Below are 26,418 nucleotides of genomic sequence, written 5' to 3'. Positions count from 1 at the left end.
AGACACGGAGTCAAAGCAGCTCTACCTAATACATAGAAACAAACACAGGGAGGCTGTCAAAACAAGGAGACAAAGAAACATGGCCCAAATGAAAGAACAGATTAAAACTCAAAAAAAAAAAAATAAAAGAGTTAAAGAAATGGAGATAAGCACTCCATCAGGTGCAGAGTTCAAAACACTGGTTATAAGGAGGCTCAAGGAACTTAGTAAGGACCTCAGCAGCATAAAAAAAAAAAAAAGCAGTCAGAAACGAAGAATACATTAATTGAAATAAAGAACAATTTACAGGGAAACAACAGGAGACTGGATGAAGCTGAGAATCAAATCAATGATTTGGAACATAAGGAAGCAAAAAACAACCAATCAGAACAAGAAGAAAGAAAAAGAATCTAAACAAATGAGGATAGTATAAGCAGCCTCTGGACGAACTTCAAGAGGCCCAACATTCACATCATAGGGGTGCCAGAAGGAAAAGAAAAAGAGCAAGAAATTGGAAATCCATCTGAAAAAATAGTGAAAGAAAACTTTCCTAATTTGGTTAAGGAAATATACATTCAAGTCTAGGAAGCACAGAGAGTCCCAAACAAGATGAATGCAGAGAGGCCCACATCATAACATCATAATAAAAATGCCAAAGGGTAAAGATAATGAGAGACTCTTAAAAGCAGCCAGAGAAAAGAAGTGTGTTACCAGAAGGTTCCCAGATGAGAGGGGGAAGGAGGAGAATGGCTGAAGAGGTGAGGGGATTAAGAACAAATAGGTAGTTAGAGAATAGCCATGGGGGTGTAAAGTCCAGTATAGGAAATGGAGCAGCCAAAGAACTTCCAGGCTTGGCCCATGGACTTGAACAATGGTGCGGAGACCGCCTGAGGGAGAAGAGAGTGCTGGATGGATGAGGGCAAAGGGGGAAAATTCAGAACTGTAATAGCATATTCAATAAAATATAATAATTTAAAAAAGAGAGTTAATTTTATTGTAGGACAGTTTTTAAATTTCAAAGAAAAAAGTTCAACCTGTAAGTTTCCTCGGAAGGGCCCAAGAGCAGTTTTGACTTTCCTTTCTGCCCCAGTGCAAGCACTCAACAGCCAAAGTATCAATCCGCAGCAGCTATTAATTGCGACTGCCTGATTATATGAAATACAATTTTACAGCCAGATTGATTCCTTTCTTTTCTTAATCCTCACCTGAGGGTATGTTTTTATTAATTCTGGAGAGAGAGGGAGGGTGAAGGGGAGCGAGAGTGTCGGAGAGAGAGAGAGAAATGCTGATGGGAGAGAAACACTGATCAGTTGCCTCCCATACACCCCCTGACTGGGAACCAAACCCGCAACCAAGGTATGTACCCTGGCCAGGAACCACCCTGCAGCCTGCTGGTGCATGGCACAACACTGCAACCAAGCAACCAGTCACGCCCAAGTTGTTTCTTTTAAAAGTACCAGAAAATATATTCCTGAAAAGGATGACTTCTTTGAGGGAATTACTCATGTCCTTGCCAATTCATACATTTTTTAAAAAAGAATCATACTAGATACCTTCTTATTTTAATTTTTTAAAATTATTGAAAGTTAACTCCTTAATTTCTAGGTAATTTAAGATCCCTTCTGACTTTTCACTGCCCGCACTACGAACTGTAACAGCTCCCTTTAGAAGTTAGAATACATGGTGTGGTTTTTCTTACCATACTGACCTACTCAAAAATAATCAAAATATTAAATGAGTTGAGTTCCTCACCTGCTCCTTACCATTCTTTTTAAGTCTGTGGTAGCAATAGCTTGCTTTAATGCAATGTATTCAAAAAGCCCTGTATAAAACATTTACTCAGGCCTTTAAAAATATTTTCTAATCTTGACGCAGGTGGCTTTCAACTTGTGGTCTGTAGCTGGTCCAAGGCGGGAGTCAGATGTGTGCCTGGATGAGGCTCCGGCCGGGACCGGGAGGAGGAAAGGAGGGGCCTCCCTTTCTATGTGACTTTACTCCTGGACACTCACCAAGGGCAACTTGGAGGATTCGGACAGGAGTAGAGAGCACACTGCAGCCCCTCCGGCCTCCCCAAAAAAGGTCCCACCAACACTGACCTTCTTCTTCCTAACCTCCATATCACTGCCTTCTATCACGAAACCTAACTTCAAATTCCCACTCTGAGCCCCAGAATAAAATGATGTGTAGATACTGACAGGAAATAGGGCGGATGAAAATGTCTCTGAAGGAATACTTTGTACAGGACTCACAGGGCTAGATAGGGTTGCCTGAGTAAATGCAAAAAGTAAATGCAAAATGAGGATCCCTGGGTTTCAGAGTCAGTGACTCAGGTCCACTCTTACTTTCAGAACTCATTTCTGCCTCTTAGAATAACTCAATAAGGACGAATAATTTTCTCCTATATGTAGGCCAATTTCTATTAAGGTTTCAATAATCATCTCAACCATATTTTGTGAGATATATTAGTGTGATATAGCCAAAAATAAAGAGACTTCTAGGTGTGCCTTCCCCATTGTGCAAGACCACAAGTGTATTGGTTTCATTCAATGACAACAGTGAGACCAGAGAAGTCAAATGAATAAACATCACATGAACTTGTACTGTACCTTCTCCTGAGCCTGTTGCTCCTTTTCAAGGGTCTTCTTGAAAGTGGATTCTAGATTATCCTTTTCCCTGCACACTTCCAAGTAACACTCCTGCACAGCAGCTACTTCCTTATTCATCTTATCTAATTCAGCCCTGGATGCACAAAACCAGCAAGTAAATGACCACAAAAAAAATACAAGGGCTACAGCACAATTTTCTCTAAACTATGAAAGACAGGAATATTGTCTTACAGATTCAAGGGCAGCTAAACTCTTCTATTCTCACCTCAGTTGCAAGCGAGTCGCCTCATAAACTTCAAAGAGCTGCTGCTTCTCCAAAGCATGCTTTGCTAACAGGCTCTCTCGTATTTGGGCTTTCACAGCTTCATGGTGCTGCTGGTAAGTCCTCTCACACCTGGAAACAGAAGGTGGACAGTGGACTCTAAGGCAGTGCCTGGCATTACTGGATGAACTGGTTTCCTGCCCTTCCTTCCCACTCACTCTTCTCTAATGCAAATTCTAATTAAGGTCACATTGGTTTTCCCCAACCAAAAATAGTAATAATCTTCAATATATGATCTTATATAAATCTCCAAATTCTTCTTCAAATGTTTCTAGGAAAAAATTAGAAACCTGAAAGTAAGGATGTTCCAATCCTTCAGAGATAATAGTCTGTGTTGAGGACTTGTTTATTATGGGGAAAAAAAATTGAAATAATCTAGGTTGGGATTCCAAAATTGCAAGTCATCTATATTAAATGCAAATACTAGTATTACCAAACTCACAAGTAAGTTATGCTCCAAAAGTCTGTTTCCAAGTTTATGATTTGGTATTTGGAAGACATATCCTCTCTCACAGATTTCTTTCTTATAAAGAACAGTTTCCCAAACTAGTCTTTAAAACATCATTAAGCGATACCATTTCAGTGAACTACCATTTGATGGTGCTATAGAATCCAACCCACTACATAACATCATTTCTATGGAAAATGAGTTCCAAATTCTAATTTGAGAAGCCAAGGACTCATCTTCTCCAATCCAAGGTCTCAGTAGGGAGGGTTCACTCCATCATTTGTCTCCATTCTCTTTTTTGGGGGGTGGGGGCGATGGGAAGAGGGAATATAGGGCAGAGAAAAGGAAGAACGTGCTCAGGGAGCAGGAATTAGGTTTCTGTACACACTTTACCTATTAACAGTTTCTTGTTTATCATGGTCAAAATCTTGTACCATTTGTCTCATTTGATTACATAAGTCCTGATTTGAATTTCTCAGTTTTTCTTCAGTTTCTTTAAGTGCCTAGATACAAAAGAATAAAGTATTTAGTGGAAACAACATCATTTTCAATGATCAGTCTAATCTCATTTTTAACATCCTTTGTACTTTAGCTCTACCCTGTAACATTATCTGACATAATATCATTTTTGTAATTCTACAAAAGTCTCTTCATGCCTTGATAAGAGTACAGAATCATTTATTTGTTCAACAAGTAGCTTTCTGATAAAAGCAAATATTAAAGTTTTGTATTTAATTTGAAATATATGAAATGAAAACACTTAACCAGAGAAGTGTTGGCTAACTGATGCCTTAAAATAACCCTTAGAATTAATAGTCTTCAGTAACCTTCTAAATAAGCAAGGTTTTCCTTTTTGGTCAAGGGCTGGCTAAGGAGGAAAGAACATCTCTATAGGCCATGTTACTATATAGAGAGAAAGCTGGATTTACACTAACTTACCTTCTAATAAACTACTACCTCATAACCAATACTAAAGGGAAATAACCGGGACCCTTAATCACCTACTAATATCCTTGTGTACTAACTCATATTGCCTTTGTATTTTTGAAAAGTCTATTATACCCTTTGCATTTAATGAGGCCATAAAAGTTCTCACAAAATATAAAAATTTTTTAATTACCTGATTTTGTTGTTGTAAAACCTGGATTTCATTTTTAAGTCGCTGAATATCATCTTTGACAGTCATTTCAGAAGCGGAAGAATCTGGCCATAACTGATTAGTTAGTTTATCTGAGGTGTCTGTTTCAGTCTAAATGTTTAAAAAAAGTCAAAAGTTTTTCAGGTTTTAAAAAAAGTCTAAGTAGTTGTTTTGAAATAATGTCATATTTACAAAGAAATTGCAAAAACAGTACAAGTATTAATAATTTTTATATACCTTTTACCATGGTCCCCAAATATAACCACAGTAAAATTATCAAAAGCAGGACATTAACTTGGACACAATATTATTTACTAAACTTCAGGCTTTATACAAAATTTCTAATTTTCCTCTAAAGTCCTTTTCTGGCTCAGGATCCACTCTGTGATTCCACATTGTATTTAGCTGGCACATCTCACTCGTTTTCTGCAACCTAGGACAATTCTTCAGTCTCTGTCCTTCAAACTCATGAGATTTTTGAGTACTAACCAATTATTTTGTAGGATGTCCCTCAGTTTGGGTTTTTCTGACATTACTTCATTATTAGCTTAAGGTTATGCTTTTTTGGGGTTTTTTTTTTTTTTTTTTTTTGGCATGAATCTACAGAAATGATGTGCATGCCTTTCAGGGGAGACATGATATCAAAGTCTCATCATTGGTGATGATCCATTGATGGAGGTAATGTCTCCAAGCACCTCCACTGCAAAGTTACTATTTTTCCACTTATAATTAATAAGTATTTTATAAGGAGACACTTTAAGACTATGCAAATATCCTATTTTTCATTATACTTTTACCCACAGATATATATTTTATTCAATAGGTACAATTTTTAAGACTCATAGTGGACTTTGGCAAATTGTTTCCAGAAAGTTTGTGCAAATGTATACTCTCATGAGTTTGTCCAACTCTCTTCACCTCCACTGGCACATGACTGTCTTTAAATGATGTTTGTCTTTCATGGAGAAAAGGGTATCTAGACATTGCTTTCACTTGCATTTCTTCTACTGCCACCAGAGCGGAACCTCTTAAACAACTTCACTGCTCACTAGTTTCACATCTTCCCAAATTTGTCTGTTTATGTGACTGCACATTTTCCCTCTACCATCTAAATGTCTTCCTTATCTATTTTTATGAGTTATTTATTGAGGGGTCACAAAGATTTATTTTTTAAATACTTACTCTACTAGACTTGCTCATTTATGTATTTACCCAAACTCTGAGCTCTCATACAATGTTTAAAAAATATCCTGTACCAAGATTCATTCTACTCATTGGGGAGGAGGAGATATGTGTATCTCAGTATCTCATTCCCATGTGGGGTGACAAGACACTGAGGCTTTGGCTCAGTCTTCCAACTGAGAGAGTCTTCGCTTCAGAGGGAAACTGCTCCAGTTGTGAATGTTCCTGTTTTCACTTGCTATCATCATTTCCCAGAAGCCATTGCTTCCACCCCAGGCAGAAGAGAGAATAGCTAAGGATGCTTACTCTGTTAGCTTCTCTCCATATTCGGGGGTACTAATGAGACTTTAAAGGATTTTAGTGACTCATTAGAATGGCTTTCATATTTTTAACTTGGCCTCCCTTTTTTGAAGTTTATGATACCCATTTGTGCTTCCTTCCCCACTGGTGAGTTTTTATTACTAGGAATAAAAGTAATATACAGATACACAGATACAATTTTCACAGCTTGCTACTGCACTCAGTTTTGACATACTATCTCACACTGCAGGCACACAGAAACTAGGCACATGTACCTGTCAGCACAATATGCTTACAGACATCTCTAAAAAGATAAGGACCACATAAACGTCACAATAAAATTTCTTTCTAAAGGTGGAATACTTAAGACATTATCTTCAGGAAAACAAGAACTATAATATTACACCAACTCTTATACTATCTCCATAATTTCTACACCTGAAAAGATTCTAGCTAGGAACCTTCTAAGTTAGCTACTGAATATTGCCTATTAAGTATCTTGGAATTAGAGTATGGCTTTAACCACAACTTGAGGTAATCATCTCTGCTGAGTATCAGACACAGAAAGGCCTCTGTGTTTTATTTATTATGCTTATAAAACATTAAGTGTAGATGTAGGCCCCTGACTGCCAGTCAGATAGTCTGGTTTTCCTAAGGTTTTTACCATATTCTATCTTAATGTCCCAGTTTTCAACTGGACTGATCAGCACAGTATCTGATCCAGTCCCAATCACTACTTAGTGCTATGAATGAGCAGACTCCGAATTTTCATGACGTATTATCCTGGAAGACCATAAAACAGCAATGATTTTAATAATTATGATTTGAAAGCGAAATAATCTCTGTAATAATACTAATATGTTCTATATCAGAGAGATATAAACAAACATAAAATATGTATTACAGGGTATGTATAAAGCAATAACTATATCCATACCTTTGTATGTTCATAAAAGAAACATGCCAAGTAAGACTACATTCATATTTTTGCTTCTTAACACTTAGGGAAGCTTTAGGGAAGGATTTTGATGGCCTAGTTCTCTTTAATAAGATGTCCAGGTAAGTTTAAATTGATGTGTTTTTTTGCTCAACATCCCTGTAGCAAGCTGAGAAGTTTGATAGTATTTCACTAACCACAGGATTTAATGCCAGGTATAATCATTCTTTCTGGAAATTGGTAAGACTCTATATGCTTTTGGCCTCAATTAAAGATTCAGAAAAAACTGAGCTTATACAATATGGACTTCTATTCACATGCACTACTCACTCTAGTCACACTAGCTTATGTGCTACGTTCTTTTATTTACTACTCCTCAAGGCTGAATGAAATGACCCTTCCCACCTGGCTCTCCTAGATTTATCCTTCAAGACAGACATCAGTTGCTGCCTCCTCAAAGACTTCCTTAACTGCTGACTTATCATTCACCACCACCCCCAAGCCTAGTCGGATACTTTGTAACTAGTATCACTCTTACTACCGAAAGGTACAGGCATCATCCTATTACAGACCTGTACTGCTCAAAATGGTAGCCATTAACCAACGCAAGGTTATGGACATTTGAAATGTGGCTTGCCCAAACTGAAATGCGCTGTTAGGTAAAAAATACACACCAGATTTCAAGGACTTAGCACAGACACAAAAACTTTAAACCATCTTTTCATAATTTTATACTGATTATACATTGAGAATAATTTGCATATATTAGGTTAAATAAAATATATTATTAAAATTAGTATCATTATTACTTTTACCTTAATGGAAATACTACATTTTAAGTTACATATGTGACTCCATTGTATTTCTTTTGGATAGTGTTGTTCTAGATTCTAAGTTCCTTTAAGGAATAGCCATTGTTTCTTTTTTTTTTTTTTTCAATTTATTGGGCTGACATTGGGTAATAAAATTACATAGGTTTCAGGTGTACAATTCTAAAACACATCATCTGTACACTGTATTGTGTGTTCACCACCCAAAGTGAAGTCTCCTTCCATCACCATTTATCCCCCACTTTCCCCTCATCTACCTTCCCCCAACCTCCTTTCCCTCTTGTAATCACCATATTGTCGTCTACCTATGAGGTTTGGGGGGGGGGGGGGGTTTTGCTTAATTCCTTCACCTTTTTCACCCAACCTCCAACCCCCTTCCTCTCTGACAGCAGTCAGTCTGTTCTCTATGTCTATGACTGTATCTATTTTGTTAGTTTCTTTTGTTCATTAGATTCCACATATGAGTGAAATCATATGGTACCTGTCTTTCTCTGACTGGCTAATATCACTTAGCATGATACTCTCCAGGTCCATCCATGCTGTTGCAAAAGGTAAGATTTCCTTCTTTTTCATGGCTGAGTAATGTTCCATTGTGTAAATGTACCACTGCTTTTATATCCACTCATCTACTGATGGACACTTGGGCTGTTTCCATATCTTGCTATTTATTATAAATAATGCTGCAATGAACATAGGGATGCCCATTGTTTCTTTTATCACTGAATCCCACCAGACATTACACAAGGTAGCTTAAAAAAAGTTTAAAGTGAATGATTTGATCTCCCTCCAACCCTAAACCCTGCTTTGTGACTTTAAACACTAGATAGAGAACTCTGTTAGAAAAGATGTGGAGAATAAGTGACAAAGGCAAGGCTTGAAGGTGTCCATGGGCTAATTAGATGACTATAAACTTGTTTATTTAAAAAAAACCTCCTATTGGTTAAATTACTACATCGTCTCCTGTTCCCCCATCTAGGAAGTAGATCAATATGTATATTAATTCACAAGTATTTACTGAGAAAATATGTAGTAAATAATCAACACAATACTCACAAGAATCTCCTACATAGTAAATAGAAACAGAAGAGACAAGTAGCAAGAGCTGGGGTGACACTTTAAGAAAAACCAAAGGCAGACTGCTGGGAAACCATGACAGCAAAGGAGGAACTGGACAAAAAAAGTATTCAAAGATGAGACAGCGCCCTTCGATTTATTGGTCAACTAGGCTACAGCCGCAAAGGAAAGGGCTAAAACAAAGCAGCAACATAATGCACTGCTACACATGTGAAAGTGTATCTGTATGACAAGTGCCATCAGTGATTTCAAAATAGAGCAAAGAAAGCACCAAGACACCCAAGCTCAGGTTCAGACTCCAAAGTGGGGTCCTATTCTCCTAAGTCTTAGGATACTCTCCCCCAAATGCTTAAACTAATCAACTCTGATCTAAAACAAATTGAGACACAAACTTTCACTTCCGTCCATTTTAAGAATCACATGGAAACTGTTAGAACAGCTTGAATTAAAGAGCATAGATGTGCTGGTGAGAAGCGGGTATTTCTCATTTGGTTGTTAATACTGAAATCAATGTTGTGTTCATCAAATCTAGTTACTGAGAAGAGGGAACCAGACTGGGCAGGCCTTTAGCAGTAAGAACACACTATTATTTTTAGAAAGTAAGTGACATAATTAAAATTCCATAATAATAAGGCACCATAGAAAATCCTGCAAACTTTGTTTTAAAAGGATTAATTTAAAAAACACAGTTCCTAATTTAAAGCATCAGGAGATAAAAGAGTAGTAACATAGGAAGTAAAAAATTATTTCCGTCCAGGAGGAAAAGAAATACACTATCTACATTAATTTTCCTCCTTCCCATTCCTCTTAGTTGCTAAGTCTTTTTGCATTATTTTCTGTTGGGAGTACAGACAGGTTCGAATCTGTGAAATATAAAAGGGTGAAAAAGGCAGCTATCAAAGGAGCGCCACCTTAAAATGCTCTGTGCTAGGACAATCTTGGGAAAATAACTTTCACCTACTTATTATTCAAGTGTTATAATTTCAGTTTGCCTCAAGATTGACTCTGTACCTCAGAAGGGTCACAAACTGCTCCAGCTTCATTTTTCCCATCTATAGAGTAGAGAGAGCAACTGAAGGATATCAAGGTGGATCAATGATTCTGACATAACCTCATTCTGTGCCTCTCCCCACTATAACACCACCACTATATAATTAATTTCCTTATATGGGATGACTTTCATTACAGAAATGGGCCAGAGAAATCTCATGGACAACATGTTAAAAAAAAGAATTTAGCTAGATGTTAGGGTACCATTGATATAAGCCATTTTGAGGAAATGCAGATACTTTGTTACACGGGATGAATGATTCCTTGGATTTGTGATAAAACAAATTTTACTTAATTGGCAACTTATTTACTAGGTGCCAGGAGTAACCAGGAAATAAATTCCTTTAAATGGCATTTCCTTCTTTAAATTTAACTTCTAAAATAGTCAAATGAACCCCTGAAAAACAAAAGTTTAATTTAAATGTGAAAATTGTAAGCATTTTCTTTAGTAAGCCTCTAAAAATGGTGTTTTAGCACTATAAACTCTACAAACCTCAACCTCGATGCTTTTTACATCCTTCTCCACCTGCTGCAGATCTTCAAGTCTCTTATGACAGCCTTTGAGATCATTCTGTAACTGAGACACCAGGTGACGCTTCACTGAGTTGCTAGCCAGCAATTGCTGCACTTCTGCCTTCAGCTTCAGGATCATCTCATCTTTGGAAAGTTCTTCATTTGGGCCTTCTTGAACAGTGCTAAGGGGGAAATTATGATATTAAAAATTAAATCAAGTTACAAATCAAGCATGGCTTATTCCTTAAAAGCTACTAACTGCAATGAAAAAACCCACAGCTAATACTCATGCTTAATGGACAATGACTGAATACTTCCCCCTAAGATCAGCAGCAAGAAGGCAATGTCTGCTCTTGCCACTTCTATTCAATGTTGTACTAGAGGTTTTAGCTGGAGCAGTTAGTCAAGGAAAAGAAATAAAAGGGCCCAGACCCGGTGGCTCAGTTGGTTGGAGCATCATCTTGTACACCAAAAAAGGTTACGGGTTCAATCTCCAGTTGGGGTGCGTACAGGAGACAACCGATCAATGGTGTCCAACCCGTGGCCTACAGGCCACGTGCAACCCAGGCTGGCTAGGAATGCAGCCCAACACAAAATCATAAATTTACTTAAAAAATTATTAGATTTTTTTGTGATTACATATTGCAATGTATTTAATGTGTTGTCCAAGACAACTTTTCTTTTTCCAGTGTGGTAAAAGAAAACCAAAGACACCAAAAGGTTGGACACCCCTGTTCAGTTTCTTTCTCCTCTCTTCGCCTCTCCTCTCCTTCCCTCTCCTCTTCTTTTCTCTCTCTCTCCCTCCCTCTCTCATACCAATAAACATATCCTCAGGTGAGGATTTTTAAAAAATGAAAAAGAAATAAAATGCATCCATATTGGAAAGAGAGAAGTACAAATATCTATTTTCAGATGACGTGATATTGAATATAAAAAGTCCTAAGAAGTCCTCTAAAAAACTTTTTGAACAAATAAGTTCAGCTCAGCAGTGTGATAGGATTCAAGATCAATATACAACATCAACTGTATTTCTATATACTAGTAATGAACCACCTGAAAACAGAATTAAGAAAACAATCCAGCAAAGAGAATACCTAGGAATAAATTTAACAAAAGAAGTATATGACTAGGACACTGAAAACCACAAAACTTCAAAAGTAGATGACTAGTACACTAACAGAAATTAAAGATCTAAATAAATGGAAAGATATCCATGTTCAGAGATCTGAAGACAATATTGTTAAGATGGCAATACTCCCAAATTTGATCTACAGGTTCAGTGCAACCCCTATCAAAATCCCAGCCTGTTTCTTTGTAGAAATTGACAAACTGATCCAAAAATTCATACAGAAATGCAAGAGACAGGGAACAGCCAAAACAATCTCTATAAAGAACAAACCTGAAAAACTCACACTTCCGAATTTCAAACCTACTACAATGTACAACAATCAAGTGAGTGTGGTACTGGCCTAAGGACAGGCATATAGATCAATTGGAAATATTGATCTCAGTAAGAGCCCAGAAATAAACCTTACATTTATAGTCAACTTATTTTCAACAAGAGTGCCAAAACAATTTAATGGGGAATGTTCTTTTCAACAAGTGATACTGGGACAACGGGATATCTACTACAAGCAAAAGAATGAAGTTAGGTCCCTATTTCACATCATGTGCAAAGATTAACACAAAATGGATCCAAGACCTAATGTAAAAGATAAAACCCTTAGAAGAAACCATGGGTATAAATCTTTAGGACCTTGGATTAGGGAATGATTTCTTAAATGCCAAAAGCATAAGAAATCTAAGAAAAAAGGTAAGTTGGACTTTCTAAAATTAATGTTTTGGTGCTTCAAAGGATGCTATCAAGAAAGCAAAAAGGCAACCAACAGGAGAAAATATTTACAAATCATTTATCTGACAAGGGACTTGTACTCAGAATACTCTTAAAACTAAACAATGAAAAAACAATCCATTTTTTTTAATCCTCACCTGAGGAGTTTTTTAAAATTGACTTTAGAGAAAGAGGAAGGGGGAGAGAAAGACATTGACATGAGAGAGAAATATCGATCGGTTGCCTCCTATATGTGCCCCAACTGGGAATCAAACCCGCAACCTTGGTATGTGCCCAGACCAGAAACCAAACCCACAACTTTTTGGTGTATAGGACCCTTGAAACAACTCAGCCACCCAGCCAGGGCAAAAACAATCCAATTTTAAAATGGAATAAAGACTTGAATAGACATCTCTCCAAAGAAGATATACAAATGGCCAACTGACACATGAAAAGATGTGCAACATCATTAACCATTAAATCCAAACCTCAATAAGAAAACCATCCCATACCCGTTAGGAACACTATCATGAAAAAAATGAGAAACTAACAAGTGTAGACAAGAATAAGGAGAAATGGGAACCCTCATACACTGCTGGTGGGAATGCAAAATGGGGCAGCCACTTTAGAAAACAGCTGGACCGCTTCTCAAAATGCTAAACACAGAGCTACCACATGACCCAGCAATTCCAATCCTAAGTATATATCTAAAAAAAAATAAAAACATATGTTGACACAAAAAAATTGTACACAAATGTTCATTGCAGCATTATTCATAATAGCCAAAAGGTAGAAACAATCCAAATAAATGTCTATCAGCTGATAAATAGATAGGCAAAATGTGGTACATTCATACAATGAAATGCTATTTGGCTATAAAATGAAATGAAGAGCTGAAACAAGATGCTACATGAAATAAGCCAATCACAAAAGAGTACATATTATATCATTCCACTACCTGAAGTGAACAGACAAATCTATAGAAACAGAAAGTAGATTAGTGGTTGCCTAGAAGGCAAGAAAGGGCACTGGGGAATGACTGTAACGGGCACAGGACTTTTTTAGGATATAGAAATTGTCTAAAATTTGGTTGTTGTACAACTCCGTGACCATACTAAAAACCACTTAATGTATGAATAAAATAAAATAACAACTAAAACCACTGAACTGTACACTTCAAATGGGTAAATTTTATGATTTGTAGGAAAAAAAACAAGCACAAACACCTAAAGTATAAGTGACGTTCATATGATGTCAAACCTAATCTGTAGTGTTTAGGTATGAATAATTAAGTCTCAAAAGGATAAAAAAAAAGAAAAAAGAAAGAAAGAAAATGATTGCCATAACAGCTAAGATAGCAGTTGCCCTCAAGGCTATAACTGGAAAAAGACATACGGGCAGTTTCTTGACCTGGGCAGTGACTCCGTGGGCATTCACTGTAAAATCATTCATTCACTGTATGCTTTGTGTACTTTTACGTGTTACATTTCACAATTTTGAAAGGTTTAAAAAGTAAAAGTTAAAGGTACTAGAAAACACCATCAAGAAGTAAGGTGCAAGAGTGGTGGATCTAACTGCATAAAAATTTTAAACAGGAAAAGCGCTAACTCTCAACACTGGCAAGGTACATAGAAACAGGTACTGACAGGTACCTGTGGGTAATAATGCAAACTCTGGCCTGTTTGGCAGCATGTGTCAGGCACCTATCATAATGTGCATACCTGTTAGCAAGAATATGCATCCACATCTTAAGAAAATAATCCAAAGATATGAATAAAGATGTGACTGCAATGATGCTTGCAATAACAATACTGCATTATTTATCATTTAAAGAATTTTTAACAGTATATTACTAAAATATATTATATTCATCCACATACCCATTAGTAAATATATATAACAATATTTACTGGCATCTAAAGATTTCAGAATGTATTAAGGCTCATTATAAAACAGTATACTCTATATTATTTTATCTCTTAGAAACATCAAAACAGATGTGAAAAATATATACCAAAATGTTAATAAGTGGTTTTCTTCATGGGAGGTAAAGTAAGATTGTGGGTGCTTTTAATTTTCTTGTTTTCTTAACTTGTATTTTCTGTTTACCATAATAAAGGAGAAAGTTTTGGAAAAAAAATAAATATTGACAGTATGTACCCTTAATGTTATGAAAATAGAACCTCATCCCTGTGGTCTTCCTCCACAAAACCCATGAGAAAAACATAATTGTGAGATAAACATCAAATTCCAGGGGCTTCCTACAAATAGTTGACCAGTATGTCTCAAAACTGTTAAGGTCGTCAAAAATAAGGAAATTCAGGAGGAACCTAGGGAAATATGACTCCTAAATATAATGTGGTATGCTGGATGTGATCCTGGAACAGGAAAAAAGACATCAATTAAAAACCAAGACCATCTAAATCAATGATGGATATATTAATGATAATGTATCAATATTAGTTCATAAATTGTAATGAATGAACATACTGAGCTGATGTAGGATGTTAATAGGGGGAAATGGGTGCAGGCTACATGGGAACTCTTTGTACTATATTAATTTCTCTGTAAATCTAAAACTGCTAAAAAAGTAATATCTATTTCTTTAAAAAGAAATAAATAGCACCTGATTTAAAATTTTTACTGTTTTCAGATTCAGATGATTCCAAATGAAACATTAGACTATACATGGTCTGTCCGGAAAAAGTCCAGCCATCGTTAATATAACAAAGAACAGTTTGTGCGACATTGACGTAACCTGGCAACCAAGAAGAGTGGACTGGAATGCACATGCAAACAACGATGACTTCACTGTACTAGTCAGTGGGGATGGTAGACACCACTGAGTGAGCCATGTGTACTGCATGGCTGTCGCATTCAAAATGACTGAGCAGGTAGAGCAATGATTCTGCATCAAATTTTGTGTTAAGCTTGAACATTCCTCTGCAGAAACTATTCGGATGATTCAGAAGGCCTTCAGGGAGGATGTGATGAGTACAGCAAAAATAAAAGTGTGGCATAAATGCTTCAAAGATACTTAAGAACTTGTTGAAAAGTGATCCATGCTCTGGAAGGCCTACAACAAGCAGAACACCTGAGAACGTTGAATGTTTACGGGCTGCGATCAACAAAGATCAGCAACTGACAGTGCAGGAACCAGAAGCCGATCTGGGAATTCCAAACACTACTGCGTCCGAGATTTTGATGCAGGATCTTGGCATGAAATGTGTTGTGGCAAAATTCGTCCCATGGCTTCTGCTACCAGAGCAGAAGGAACACCATACTACAATTGCTAATGATTTGATTCAAATCACTGCCAATGAACCAGATTTCCTCAAGAAGGTCGTAACTTTGAAGGGGACTGAGGTGTCATTGTCCTATGTACAATGCTTCTTGTATCTTGTATCTTCTTTAATAAATGTCTCTATTTCTTATTACATAGCTGGATACTTTCTGGACAGACCTCGTATATATACTGTGTACACACACACACACACATACAGAGAGAATAAAGAATACATGATGACAGTTTTGACATTATAAAAGGAGCTCCTTCCAATATGCTATATATTTATCAATATACAATTTTGTACCTGTAATATACATAGTATAAATGTACATCTAGATCTCGCCTATTTATGTATATATGAGAAACAGATGGGGGAAATTGGGACAAGTGTAATGGAACAACAGTAAAAAAAGGAGAAAAAAAGAAATAGAAATACACTTAAAGAAATATAAACTCTATTACAATGCATCTTCCCATGCTGTGAGACATGGTGAACTAACTTGAAGCAGAACACTCATTTTGCCCAGTTAACAAATTATGCACTCCTCATTTCTTTCCTTGCTGAATGCTGACCACTGGAATAGCACATCAAGTACTCCTAGAGGGAGCCAAGTCAGAGAGCAGAAAAAGTGCTTGCTAAAATAATTTTCTCTTCTTTCTCAAAAGGGAAAAAGTCAGTGGTGGTGACCAGTCCTGCATAAGGCTCACTACTGAGCCCTGTGGAAGTTGGTTCCCCTGAATCCAAATAAACTGTAGTCCCTTATGAAGCCTGCTGAGAAGACCAAAGGCAAAAGGCATTCCACTTGTTAAATGTTTATTATTTGAGCTTCGCAGCCAACTATAATAAGGAAGAGGGGAAGCTGTCTGCAAGCTGCATGCAGATTTAGTTACTCAAATTCCACGAATGTGAAATAGAACACTGAGGCTAAACCCTTCAGATTTACTAGGCGGTAGCTTGAGGGAGGTAGGAGTTGGGAATAAAATCTTGGAGCTGCTAATAATTGGGTCAGTCATTTGAAAGCAGCTCAAGTCAACAAAGAACTAAAATTCTCGACACTGGGAAAACTGCTGCTTCCTCTTGTTCTAGGAATCACAGTCCAGCAGAGGAAAGCTACAAATCTCTCTCTTGTATCTCCTCTTACTTTGAGCCAAGAATAAATATTTTTACTTTTTCCTCAAAACTGAATTCTTATCTATTAAACCTTTCTTCACACACCCTGTCTTTCATTGAATTCCCTCTCTCTGAGCCTCAGTGACTGCCCACTATGTTTTAGTTACTCTCCACTTTCCCAGCTGAACACGGCTGGCACTCCTTTCACTGCAATAGTGATGTGATGTCTCAGGTTTATTGTCTATGGGAATGGCCTTTAAGTTACTGTAGGATTTTGACTATAAGGACTAATTAAAGAGAAAGGGCAAAAGCAGAATACATTTTAGTAAACATTGTGATGAAGCCAGTCTACTTGAAAAGATAAATATACATATATTACTATTATCTACCCAATTCTCAAGCTAATTATGACACAAATTAAAATAAAGTTATAGCATATTAGAAAGAATCATTTCTGGCAAAGAACTCAAATAAAAGACATAAAGAATGAAGTTTCAAAGCCAAAAGGTTTGACTGTCGTGTGAATATGAAGCAACAGGTTTACATGACAGTCAAGTTTTGGATTCAAGTACTGGCTCTGCTGATAATGGTCTGTCTTCTTGAGCAAAAGAGCTTAACTCTCTTGAGCTCTGATTTTTCCAATTCTAATGTGGTAATAATGGAGCTGATGTTTTTGTCAAGGTTGAGATGAGGATTAAGAACTTTTTATAAAGTGTGTGTGGAATTGAGAGTGGATTAATATAAAATCTGATCACTGGTGTATTTTAACAAATCATCTATTAAATAATAATAGTGATAGCTACCATCTACTGGAACATATTACATAAGGCCCTTGCTATTCATTATCCATTTTAATCCTAACTTTAAGACCCAAGCAACTATAATCAACTTAATAAAAAAGCCTGATAAGAAAACAGGCTCAGAAGTCAACAAACCTGCCCAATGTCATAAAGCTACTAATAAATGGCAAAACTGTGATTCAAAACAAAATCTGGATCTAAAGACCAGATAGTGCTCTTTCCATTAGCCTCTTAGAAATAATCTGGCAATAACAAGAAATGAGGTATTCACAGCACCCAATTTTCCAGATGGCATTTTTAACTTTAAAATTTTATATAAACCTATCTAAAAAAGTCATGTAACATGTACATCCTCTTTCACTTCAATTAACTAACCAAGCTGAAAGCTCTCTTGGACAACTTGGGATGGTGAGTGTGGATTCTGACGTGGATCGGCAGCTCCGGCCCGAAGGGTTCCTCTCGTCCTCTCCTTGTAAAGGCTGAGCAGTCTGGCTAAGCCAGGGCAGCACCTCCCGCAGCACCCGGCCCCAGCTACTCGTCCATTAGTCAGGGAGCCAGATAACTTGTGCAGTGCCAACAAATCCAAGGCAGCATGGCCTGAGGGTGGCTCCTACTAAATACACCACACGGTTTAGTTCTGCTGTTTTCTTCTTTGCTTTCTTCTGGATTGCAGTGTGGTCTTCGGAGATGACGGTCCCTAAAGATCGACCTCCAGATACCTGGAGCCTTATTAAACTAACATCTTGCTTCACAGTATCACTCAATAACTTTTCAATTTACTGAAACTCATCCTACAGTTCTGAAAATGGAATCCAGTAGTAAAATACATAAGTTCTAAAACACTGTAGAGTAAACACTTCAGGAGATTTCTATACTTGTATTTAGCTGCATGATGCCTGAGACACAATAGGTAATAAACATTCTCACTAAACAATAACGATGGTAAATTCAGTCTTGAACTAGAAACCAGATGGTGCTGGTGTGGGTCAAATGCATTCAAGAACGGTTTTCCTTAGTCTGAATGCACTCTGCCAAACAGCCACATCTCATTTTATCCAAGACCCATAGAGGAAAGGATAAACACCCTTTTGTACACCAAGCATAACGTGGAACATATAGCACTTAGCTGTTTACAGGTGTATCTTCCTCTCCCCAACAAGACAAAATGGAAACTACCTTAGGGAAAGGAGTGTTTCCATCTCACCTTTGGTACTCTACTCCCAGAGCTTTACATCACATCTTCCAAAAAGCAAGTGCTTCAAAAATGTACATCCTCTCCTCCATTCATCTTTTAAGTGTTTAGTGATTCCTAAATATATTCTCTCCTCTACCACGACCACTTCCTCCCCCATCAGTCCCTGGGAGGACGAGACTTTAATCCCTTCCATAAGATTGCTAAAATATCTGTGTTAAGCAGTGATACAAAAGCCAAAAAAACCCTAGTTTTTTAAATATGTCATTTGTTTTTAGAGAGAGGGGAAGGGAGGGAGGGAGAGAGAGGGAAACATTGATGTGTGAGAAAAAGACTGACTGGTTGCCTCTCACATGGCTCAACCTGGACCTGACCCACAACCCAGGATGTGCCCTGGGAATCGAACCTGCGACCCTGTCTTGTGGGATGACACCCAACCCACTGAGCCACACCAGTCAGGGCCAAAACCTCTATTTTAAAAGCAAGGCCACAGTAAGGCTTCTAGGGAATATTAATGCTTATTTTTTCATATGCCACTGGTAAATGCCAGGTACCTGCTTTCAACACAGAATGTTAATAAAAAAAAAAATTTTTCATTTTGCCTTAATAGTAAAACAGAAACATGATCGCCATTATAGAAGTTACTTTGTATATTTTAGCTAAATTAATCCTTTTTAGCTTACTAAAACTGATGTGCCTATTGCTGTTGAAGAAAGTACAATATCAGTTCTTGAGGTTTCTGTTCATTTCAATCTCAGACATTTACACTTCATTAGGTGTTGCTGAAACACACTACCCGCATCAAGAACCCCCTGTCGGCTCATCTCATGCCTGGTGCCACTTGTTTACCAAGCATCACAAGTTTTATTAATGTAGGCTCTTGTACAGTAAACTATTTTCTCGATACCTCTGAACTTTGTATTTTTTCCAGTTGACTTTTTTAATACCCAAATCCACGTATGATTCAGTGAGTTCTGTATTTAATTCTCCTTCTGAGTCACTTGGAAATATTCCTAGTTTTGCGGCAGATTCATAGAGAGAAATTTCATCTTTTAGTTCTGTTAATTCTTCCTAAAACACAAAATTATTGAAAGTTATTTTCATTATTTTCCTACAAAAAGGAATCATTCAATCTATGCCTCAAATTCACTGTAATGGTCAAGAGAAGGAAGAAATGCTTCTTTGAATACATTTTAGCACACGTTAAAAAGTTTTGCAAAGGCCAGCACGTATCAGGTTTTCCAGTAAATGGAATGAACTAATGAATAAATGACTGAGAAAGCAAATGCAAGTATTTTCTCTCGCACCTCACTCACATTTTCTCCTCCCTGAAAAGTGTCCCTTGAGCTGAGAAACTGGTGGCAGCACTTTTTGGCTCTGTAGAAGACAGAGTAGACTGGTTTCCCAACATGCTGCACTTTACAGTCCGCCAGAGGTAAAAAAGCAAAATCCCTCTTTCCAGTGGCAGCAACAATGGACCTCTTCCTCCAGCATTTTCCTTTTCTTCCTGCAGAAAATCTAAGTAGCACTGGAGAAGGATGCGCTAGAGCTGCAACCACACTGTGGGTCTCCCACTCATGTGCACAGCCTCCTCTCTGGGACACACCCACAGACAGACCTGGGCTTGACTACGCACCTGTGTGGGCAAGATTGTGAACAACCCTTACGGGATGCTTTGGAGATGGTCCAACCACCTTTTTTAAGAGAAACCCAAGGTTCATAAAGGTGATGTAATTCAGTTACCTGAAGTCTCCTCCAGGGGGCAACACTCACCTGCAAAGCCTTGTTCATGTTTTCACTCAGAGCATGAGCCTTTTGTGCTTGCTGCAGCTGGAGCCGCAGCTGAGCCACCTCCTGTACTGAGCCTACGAGGGAAAGAGACACAGAATACACCAAGTGTAAATGGCCAAAGCACCCATAATGGTCAGGAGACATGAATCCCCTGAGGCAACGGAAGGTGGAATTTTGCTTTGTTTCCTTTTTATTATCTTCTCAGGGGCACAAAGGAATGGCCAGTGGGACCCAGAAGGCATAGGTCTAACCCACACATTTCCAAGATTTAATATGGCTCCCCATATGTCCTTGAGAAGTGGAAGACGTGGGCTACAGTGACCTTCTATGAATCAAATCTACAGACCCAAACACCCCAGAAGTCCTTTAATAGGAGCGTAACACTCCAACTCATAGAAAGCCAAAGCAAAAATGCTTCGGAACCCATTTCCACCCTCTAATAAGAAAACTACATCTTGTTGTCCTTAGCTTCCTTCTAAGCGCTCTTGTTTTCCACCCCTGATCTCCACATGAGAAAGAAGCCTATTAGGATTATGCTTCTGAAACTTTAGTACCCTAATATTTTAAATGTACCAAGGGAAGTTCTCATTTAATTTTTTTCTTTTGTTTATTTCTTTTATCCTTTTTTGGGGGGAGGGGTAGGTTCCCACTTAAAAGGGACTTTATTGGGTTTCCTCAAAAGAAAATGAGCATCTGGGAAATGGTTAAGCCAAGTAATGATGGTGTATTATGCAACTAAAGAAAATCATATTTCCAAAGCCTTTAATGGCAAAGAAAAAGGCTGGGAAGTAATGACATGGGAAACAAAGGAATGCAAAACTAAACATGGAGGGGAGACCGAAATAGAGCATGGTCCAAATTTTGCCCCCACCAAAACATACACAAACACATACTTAAGACAGTCTTTGATGTTTGTACTTTCCACTTTTGAATAACCCACTCTGTACACATTGCACCAATAATCAGAATTGACTTAATAGGTCAAAGTGTGACTTTCATAATCAGTTAATAAAAAACCACTGAGCTATTTTCACACCACTCACCAGTAAGCAGTGCTGTTTTCTTTCTGTACGGTAGTGCTCGTATATGCATCTGATTATTTTATGGTCTTTTATTCTAATATCATTTTATAAAAATGAACAGGAAATAAAAGTACTGCTGAAACTAATGATAAGAAACATTCTCAAACTTAATACCGTGGAGACCATAGGAGAAACCTTAAGCGTGACAAAAAATGTAACTCACTGGCTTCAATTGACCAAGTGAGTCACTATTGAATCGTGAGAGGGGGAAAAAATAATGAAGGAAGTTACACAAAACGATAGAGCTGTATGATCAAAGACCAATTCTAAAAAGCAAACTATAACAGGATTTCATATCATTTTTAGCTTTCAGAGATAAAATCCACCTTATAAGATGTACTTTATTATTCAGTTTTTGAACACTCAGCTTTTGTATGTTTTCAAAAGCAGGGAACTGTCTGTGCACATGCATTCATTTCACTTGAAGCAAGTACGGTCAAATGTTAACAACAGTTACCTCTGTACAGCAGACTTATTATTTTTATTTTTTAAAGGTTTTTTTTAAATCCTCACCCAAGGATATGTTTATTGATTTGAGAGAGAGAGAGAGAGAAGCATCAATCAGTTGGCTTTTGTACACACCTGACTGGGGATCAATGCCGCAAGCTGGGTACGTGCTCTGACAGAAAACTGAACCCACAGAGTTTTCTGGTGTGTGGAACGATGCTCCGACCCGCTGAGCCACCCCGCCAGGGCACGTAGAATTATCAGTTATTTTTATTTTCTACTTTACAGTTGTTTAAGTTTTCCAAATTATCTAATGAATATGCACTACACCTTACACATACATGTGTAACAATGTTGAAAAAAAAAAAGTCACCAATGATCTTTGCTCTCTTTTCTTGATTTTTATAATTCAAGGATCCTATTATGTTCTCTCTATACAGTATCTCGGCCTTCCTGGGGATGCAGTTGCGCACCCAGGCACCCACCTGATTGCAACAAGCTGGCGCACTGCTTTTGACTCTCCTCTAGACTTCTTGTCAATCTGTTAATGATCTCAGTCTTTTCTAATTTGGTTGTTTCTTGATTTCTTTCCAGTTGTTTCACCTTATCTTTCAAATGACAGCAAATGTCTTCCTAAACAGAAAAACGTTCAAGAAGTTATTTTCATGACCAGTTATTAAATGTTAAACTAACAATAATCATACACAATTGGGTTTTAAATCAAATATAAAATCATCGCATGGCAACATCGCCTCTTCTACGTGGATAAGTGCACAAGACTGGGAGTCAGGCAAATAAAGTCATGTGATCTTGGATAGGTCATCAACCTCTCGGTCTGTTTTTTTCTTTTGTAAATTACACTAATAAAGGTTGAATATCATGATTTCTAAAGTTGCTTTCTGTGATATGTTTACAAGACACTGCTGATCTAACATCAGATCTTATTCAAGCCAAAGAAAATGTATTACATTCCTATTTGCATTTTACAATGTTGGTATAAGTGTACGTATACATATTCAGGCAGACCACTCTGACTGCGAACCATGGAGTCTGTATGCCAGAACAGCAAGGGTACAGATAAACACACGTGAACTCACTCTATTCTGGATATCCAAAAGCCCATTCTATTCTGAGAAGCCAAAAATAACCTCTCCCTCTTCTGAACATCTTTTAAACTTGATTTGTTTCTCTCATGTTTTCCTTTCTGCCTTTACATGTCTTATTTCTCTTAACAGTCTCCTTGCAGGTGCCTACGCAGTGCCTTACATATAGTGTGGGCTACAAAAAAAAAAAGAAAACTGAAAAATAAATATGTGGGTGTGCACGTGCATCCATGCATGCATGTGAATAACTGTATGGGGGTATAGAGAAAATATAGAACATGTAATAATGTACTCAAGTTTCTTCAAAAAGAAAATGTATTTGGGAAGTTGTGAGTCACGGGAGTGCTAAGCTCACATAGAAGAAATCATCACCTCTCACTCAAAAAAGGCTTCATGGGCTGAATTCCAGGCCAAAGGAGCACAAGAGAGGCAAAGGAGTAAATTAAGGTATTAATAATTGGTTAAAGTTACCTGAAGAAGCCTGAAGAAGCAAGTAGAAGAGGAATATCAAGAAAAGGCTTTAAAGCAGAAAGAAGGTATTTGGGGCCAGATCCATAGGATAACCTAAAGCCCAAAAATGCCTGGAGGATACCAACCCAAAGTGCACCTCATAAGGATATTGACAGTATCCGTAAGCAGAGGAAAGAGACTTCAAAGTCTGTTTTAGCTTAAAAATTTGTGAATTTTGTATTCTATTTCATAATGTAGCCATTCTTGCTTTAATTTTTTCTACCAAATTTTTGAACAACATGAAGCTGCTGGAAACTGGTCCATGTTTATTCAACACTGTAAACCTCTTGGCACACTGCTGCTGAGTCCCGGGCCAGCTTCAAACGCATGGTTCTAAAGAGCCAGAGTAACACAGCACACACAATGAACGGGCTAATATTGATGACAGCGTGAATGTGTGTGCAAGAAGGGGTGGGGAGACAACTAATGTTCCCGTGCTGGGGAGGCCATAAGAAATTTTACAAGAGACTGTAAACTGGTTTTTAAAAAAAGGTAGATATGAAATACATTGTAAACAAAAGGCAGACCGTGGCAATAATTTGACAATATGCAACAATCAATTAAACCATGCTTTTTCCTGTTGACAAGTTCAGGAAAACAGATTATACTCATAAAACTGCAATTTAAACACACACATATAAATAAAACAAAATGAATGGTTCCATCTTGTCCATGATTAGCTTGAGAAATAAGAACACTCAATTCAAGACAAATACAGTCAGACATCTTTTAAGACTGAACAAGACAAGTGTGGTAATAAAAAAAAAATAACTGCTGAATCCTTTGAAGCAGATAAAATTGAACAGGTTTCCAGGGCACACATGTACACAGAGGTCTATGGGGGTCCCTTAGCCAATACAATGTGTTTAAAGTTGAGCCTTTAAATATAACATTAAATGAAAGGTAGGAAATAGATCAGGTGAAGGTCATGACAGAGAAACCAAAGTCCATGGCTTTGCTGAAAGCTGAAGCTTTCAAGACCAGAACAAAAAAAACGTCAGGGAGATCATTAGAGATTTTCCCATGATACTTGCACAAATGGGAGGCGTGCAAGGCATTTCAATAACCAGAGAGCTTAAAACATGACACTTCCATGAATCAGAGACAGAAGGCAGTTTGGAGAATAGAGTGTAGGAGACAGTTTGATATTAGAGAGTCTGTCACCAGAGGAACACTATGAGCTCCAAGAAGCTCATTTGTTCTCATTTTCTCTGTCACACTACAGAACCTGAAATTCAGCCAAAGTAAAAAGAACTGTTATAATATATTGTGAGTTCCTACAACCCTTTCTACCCAGAAAAGCTGACAGCTGAAGGAAAACGCTAACTTCATAATTAATTTTATAAGCCATATGCTGCTCAAAATATACTAGACATTCAAAATTTTTTTAAAAAATGTATCATGGATTGCTAAATTAGGCAGTCCCCGTGTTGAATTCTGTCTGTCAAAATATAATGAAATATACATGAAGCCTGTTTATATCCTGATGTTTAGCTGTTGGTCAATAAAGGTTTGCTGAGCAGATGAAATAATGTAATTAATCTACAATTGTAGTCCTTTCCCATCAAGAATGTGTTTTTCATAAAGCAGTGATTTTCAACCTTCTGCAAGGGAAGGTAGGAGCTTCTTTAAAAGTCTGAATAAGCTCAAGTTGTCTCAAAAAGACTGAATATACTCACACTCCCCAAAAAATCAAATCCAGTTTCACAGGATTCATCTCTTCCCTGGAGCCTAGTCATGAGCTACCTTAGAAGATGCCAGGTTAAAAAACCTTTCTAACTAAAAAAACTTACTATGTGTGAACCTCTACTCTGTTAGCACTGTGTACATAAAATACATAGTACATGGGTACAAAGTCGTGTGTAAGTACACAAGAGTCACTTAGAACCTAGACATTGGAAAATGTATTCAAGTTCATCTACTCAATTATCCAGTTATTTTTACCTTGCTACTAATTTCCAAGACTCATTTTATTTCTCTTTGTAATCTGCTGAGTAGAGAGTAGTGGAAAAATATTTACCCAAAAAGGAAATAATTTACACCTTCCTCTTTAATAACTTTTATAAAGAAAAAGAGGGGTAAAATGTGGTATGTATATATGGTTACCAGTTACATAAGAAAATCTAACTCAACCCTCTCTGTGTAGAACACACTAATGCATTTTTCAGATTATAGGCAGACACCTCCCTAGCTCCTGGTTGATTTTCACAGCACCTCTAGAATCAGGAATCTCAATTTTGATTCTGATATATTATGAGTTGACCTTTCATTTAAAATACTACTGAGGCAAATGATAGCAAATGGACAGCACAAAAGAAACACCATAAGAAATACTTCCAGAAGGAAAAAACTAGAAGCACTTTGGAATCAGCACTTTGCAAAGAAGTTATGCAATTATACACAGAGGACTAATCAGTGCTATTCTGTTTGTTTGTTTTTTTTTTTAAAAAAACAGTCACAGAATGTAACAGTGGAAAAAGACCCTAATCAACACCTTCAATTTATGGTCGGAAGCCCAATCAGCACAGAATCAAGACTTCGTTCTGTGTTCCAGTCTAGGGTCCTTCTACTGAGGGTGGCTGCATGGGCACAGTGAGAATAAATGGACTGCGCACAGGTGTTAACACACCAGGAATTCCTCCCAGTCCTCCCGTGTAATTGTGCTAAGTCAGCAGAGAATGGAGAGATCCTCAAGTTACTCAGGATGGAAAGGCCACCAGACTCCACTTCTCTCGTCATCCAAGGAGAACCATTGCCCAAGTCTAATTTTAATGCTATTACCCAAACATAGACAAAGCTAATAAAACTATATTCAAATTCCATTTGTTTAAATATTATATAATTTTCAACAATTTGGCACAGACTTTGTCTTTCCCCAGCCCA

At 37.4% G+C, this 26,418-nt stretch overlaps 1 protein-coding gene across 1 annotated transcript in view; it reads right to left on the bottom strand.

Moving 5' to 3' along the window:
- Nucleotides 1-26,418, bottom strand: part of CEP152 (centrosomal protein 152) — an 81,856-nt gene that overhangs the window by 28,422 nt on the left and 27,016 nt on the right. Inside the window, exons 10-17 of the mRNA XM_054565456.1 lie at nucleotides 22,408-22,555; nucleotides 20,376-20,467; nucleotides 19,510-19,673; nucleotides 10,360-10,561; nucleotides 4,476-4,604; nucleotides 3,749-3,858; nucleotides 2,851-2,979; nucleotides 2,586-2,718 (exon numbers count right to left, since the gene is read on the bottom strand). Of these exons, the coding sequence (XP_054421431.1) occupies nucleotides 2,586-2,718; nucleotides 2,851-2,979; nucleotides 3,749-3,858; nucleotides 4,476-4,604; nucleotides 10,360-10,561; nucleotides 19,510-19,673; nucleotides 20,376-20,467; nucleotides 22,408-22,555 (1,107 nt within the window). The remainder of the gene's footprint in view (nucleotides 1-2,585; nucleotides 2,719-2,850; nucleotides 2,980-3,748; nucleotides 3,859-4,475; nucleotides 4,605-10,359; nucleotides 10,562-19,509; nucleotides 19,674-20,375; nucleotides 20,468-22,407; nucleotides 22,556-26,418) is intronic.

This window comes from Pteronotus mesoamericanus, unplaced genomic scaffold (assembly GCF_021234165.1).
Source record: "Pteronotus mesoamericanus isolate MK-2021 breed Mesoamerican mustached bat unplaced genomic scaffold, CSHL_Meso_final contig_164, whole genome shotgun sequence".
Lineage (NCBI taxonomy): Eukaryota > Metazoa > Chordata > Mammalia > Chiroptera > Mormoopidae > Pteronotus > Pteronotus mesoamericanus.
This window is presented reverse-complemented; position numbering and strand designations above follow the sequence as displayed.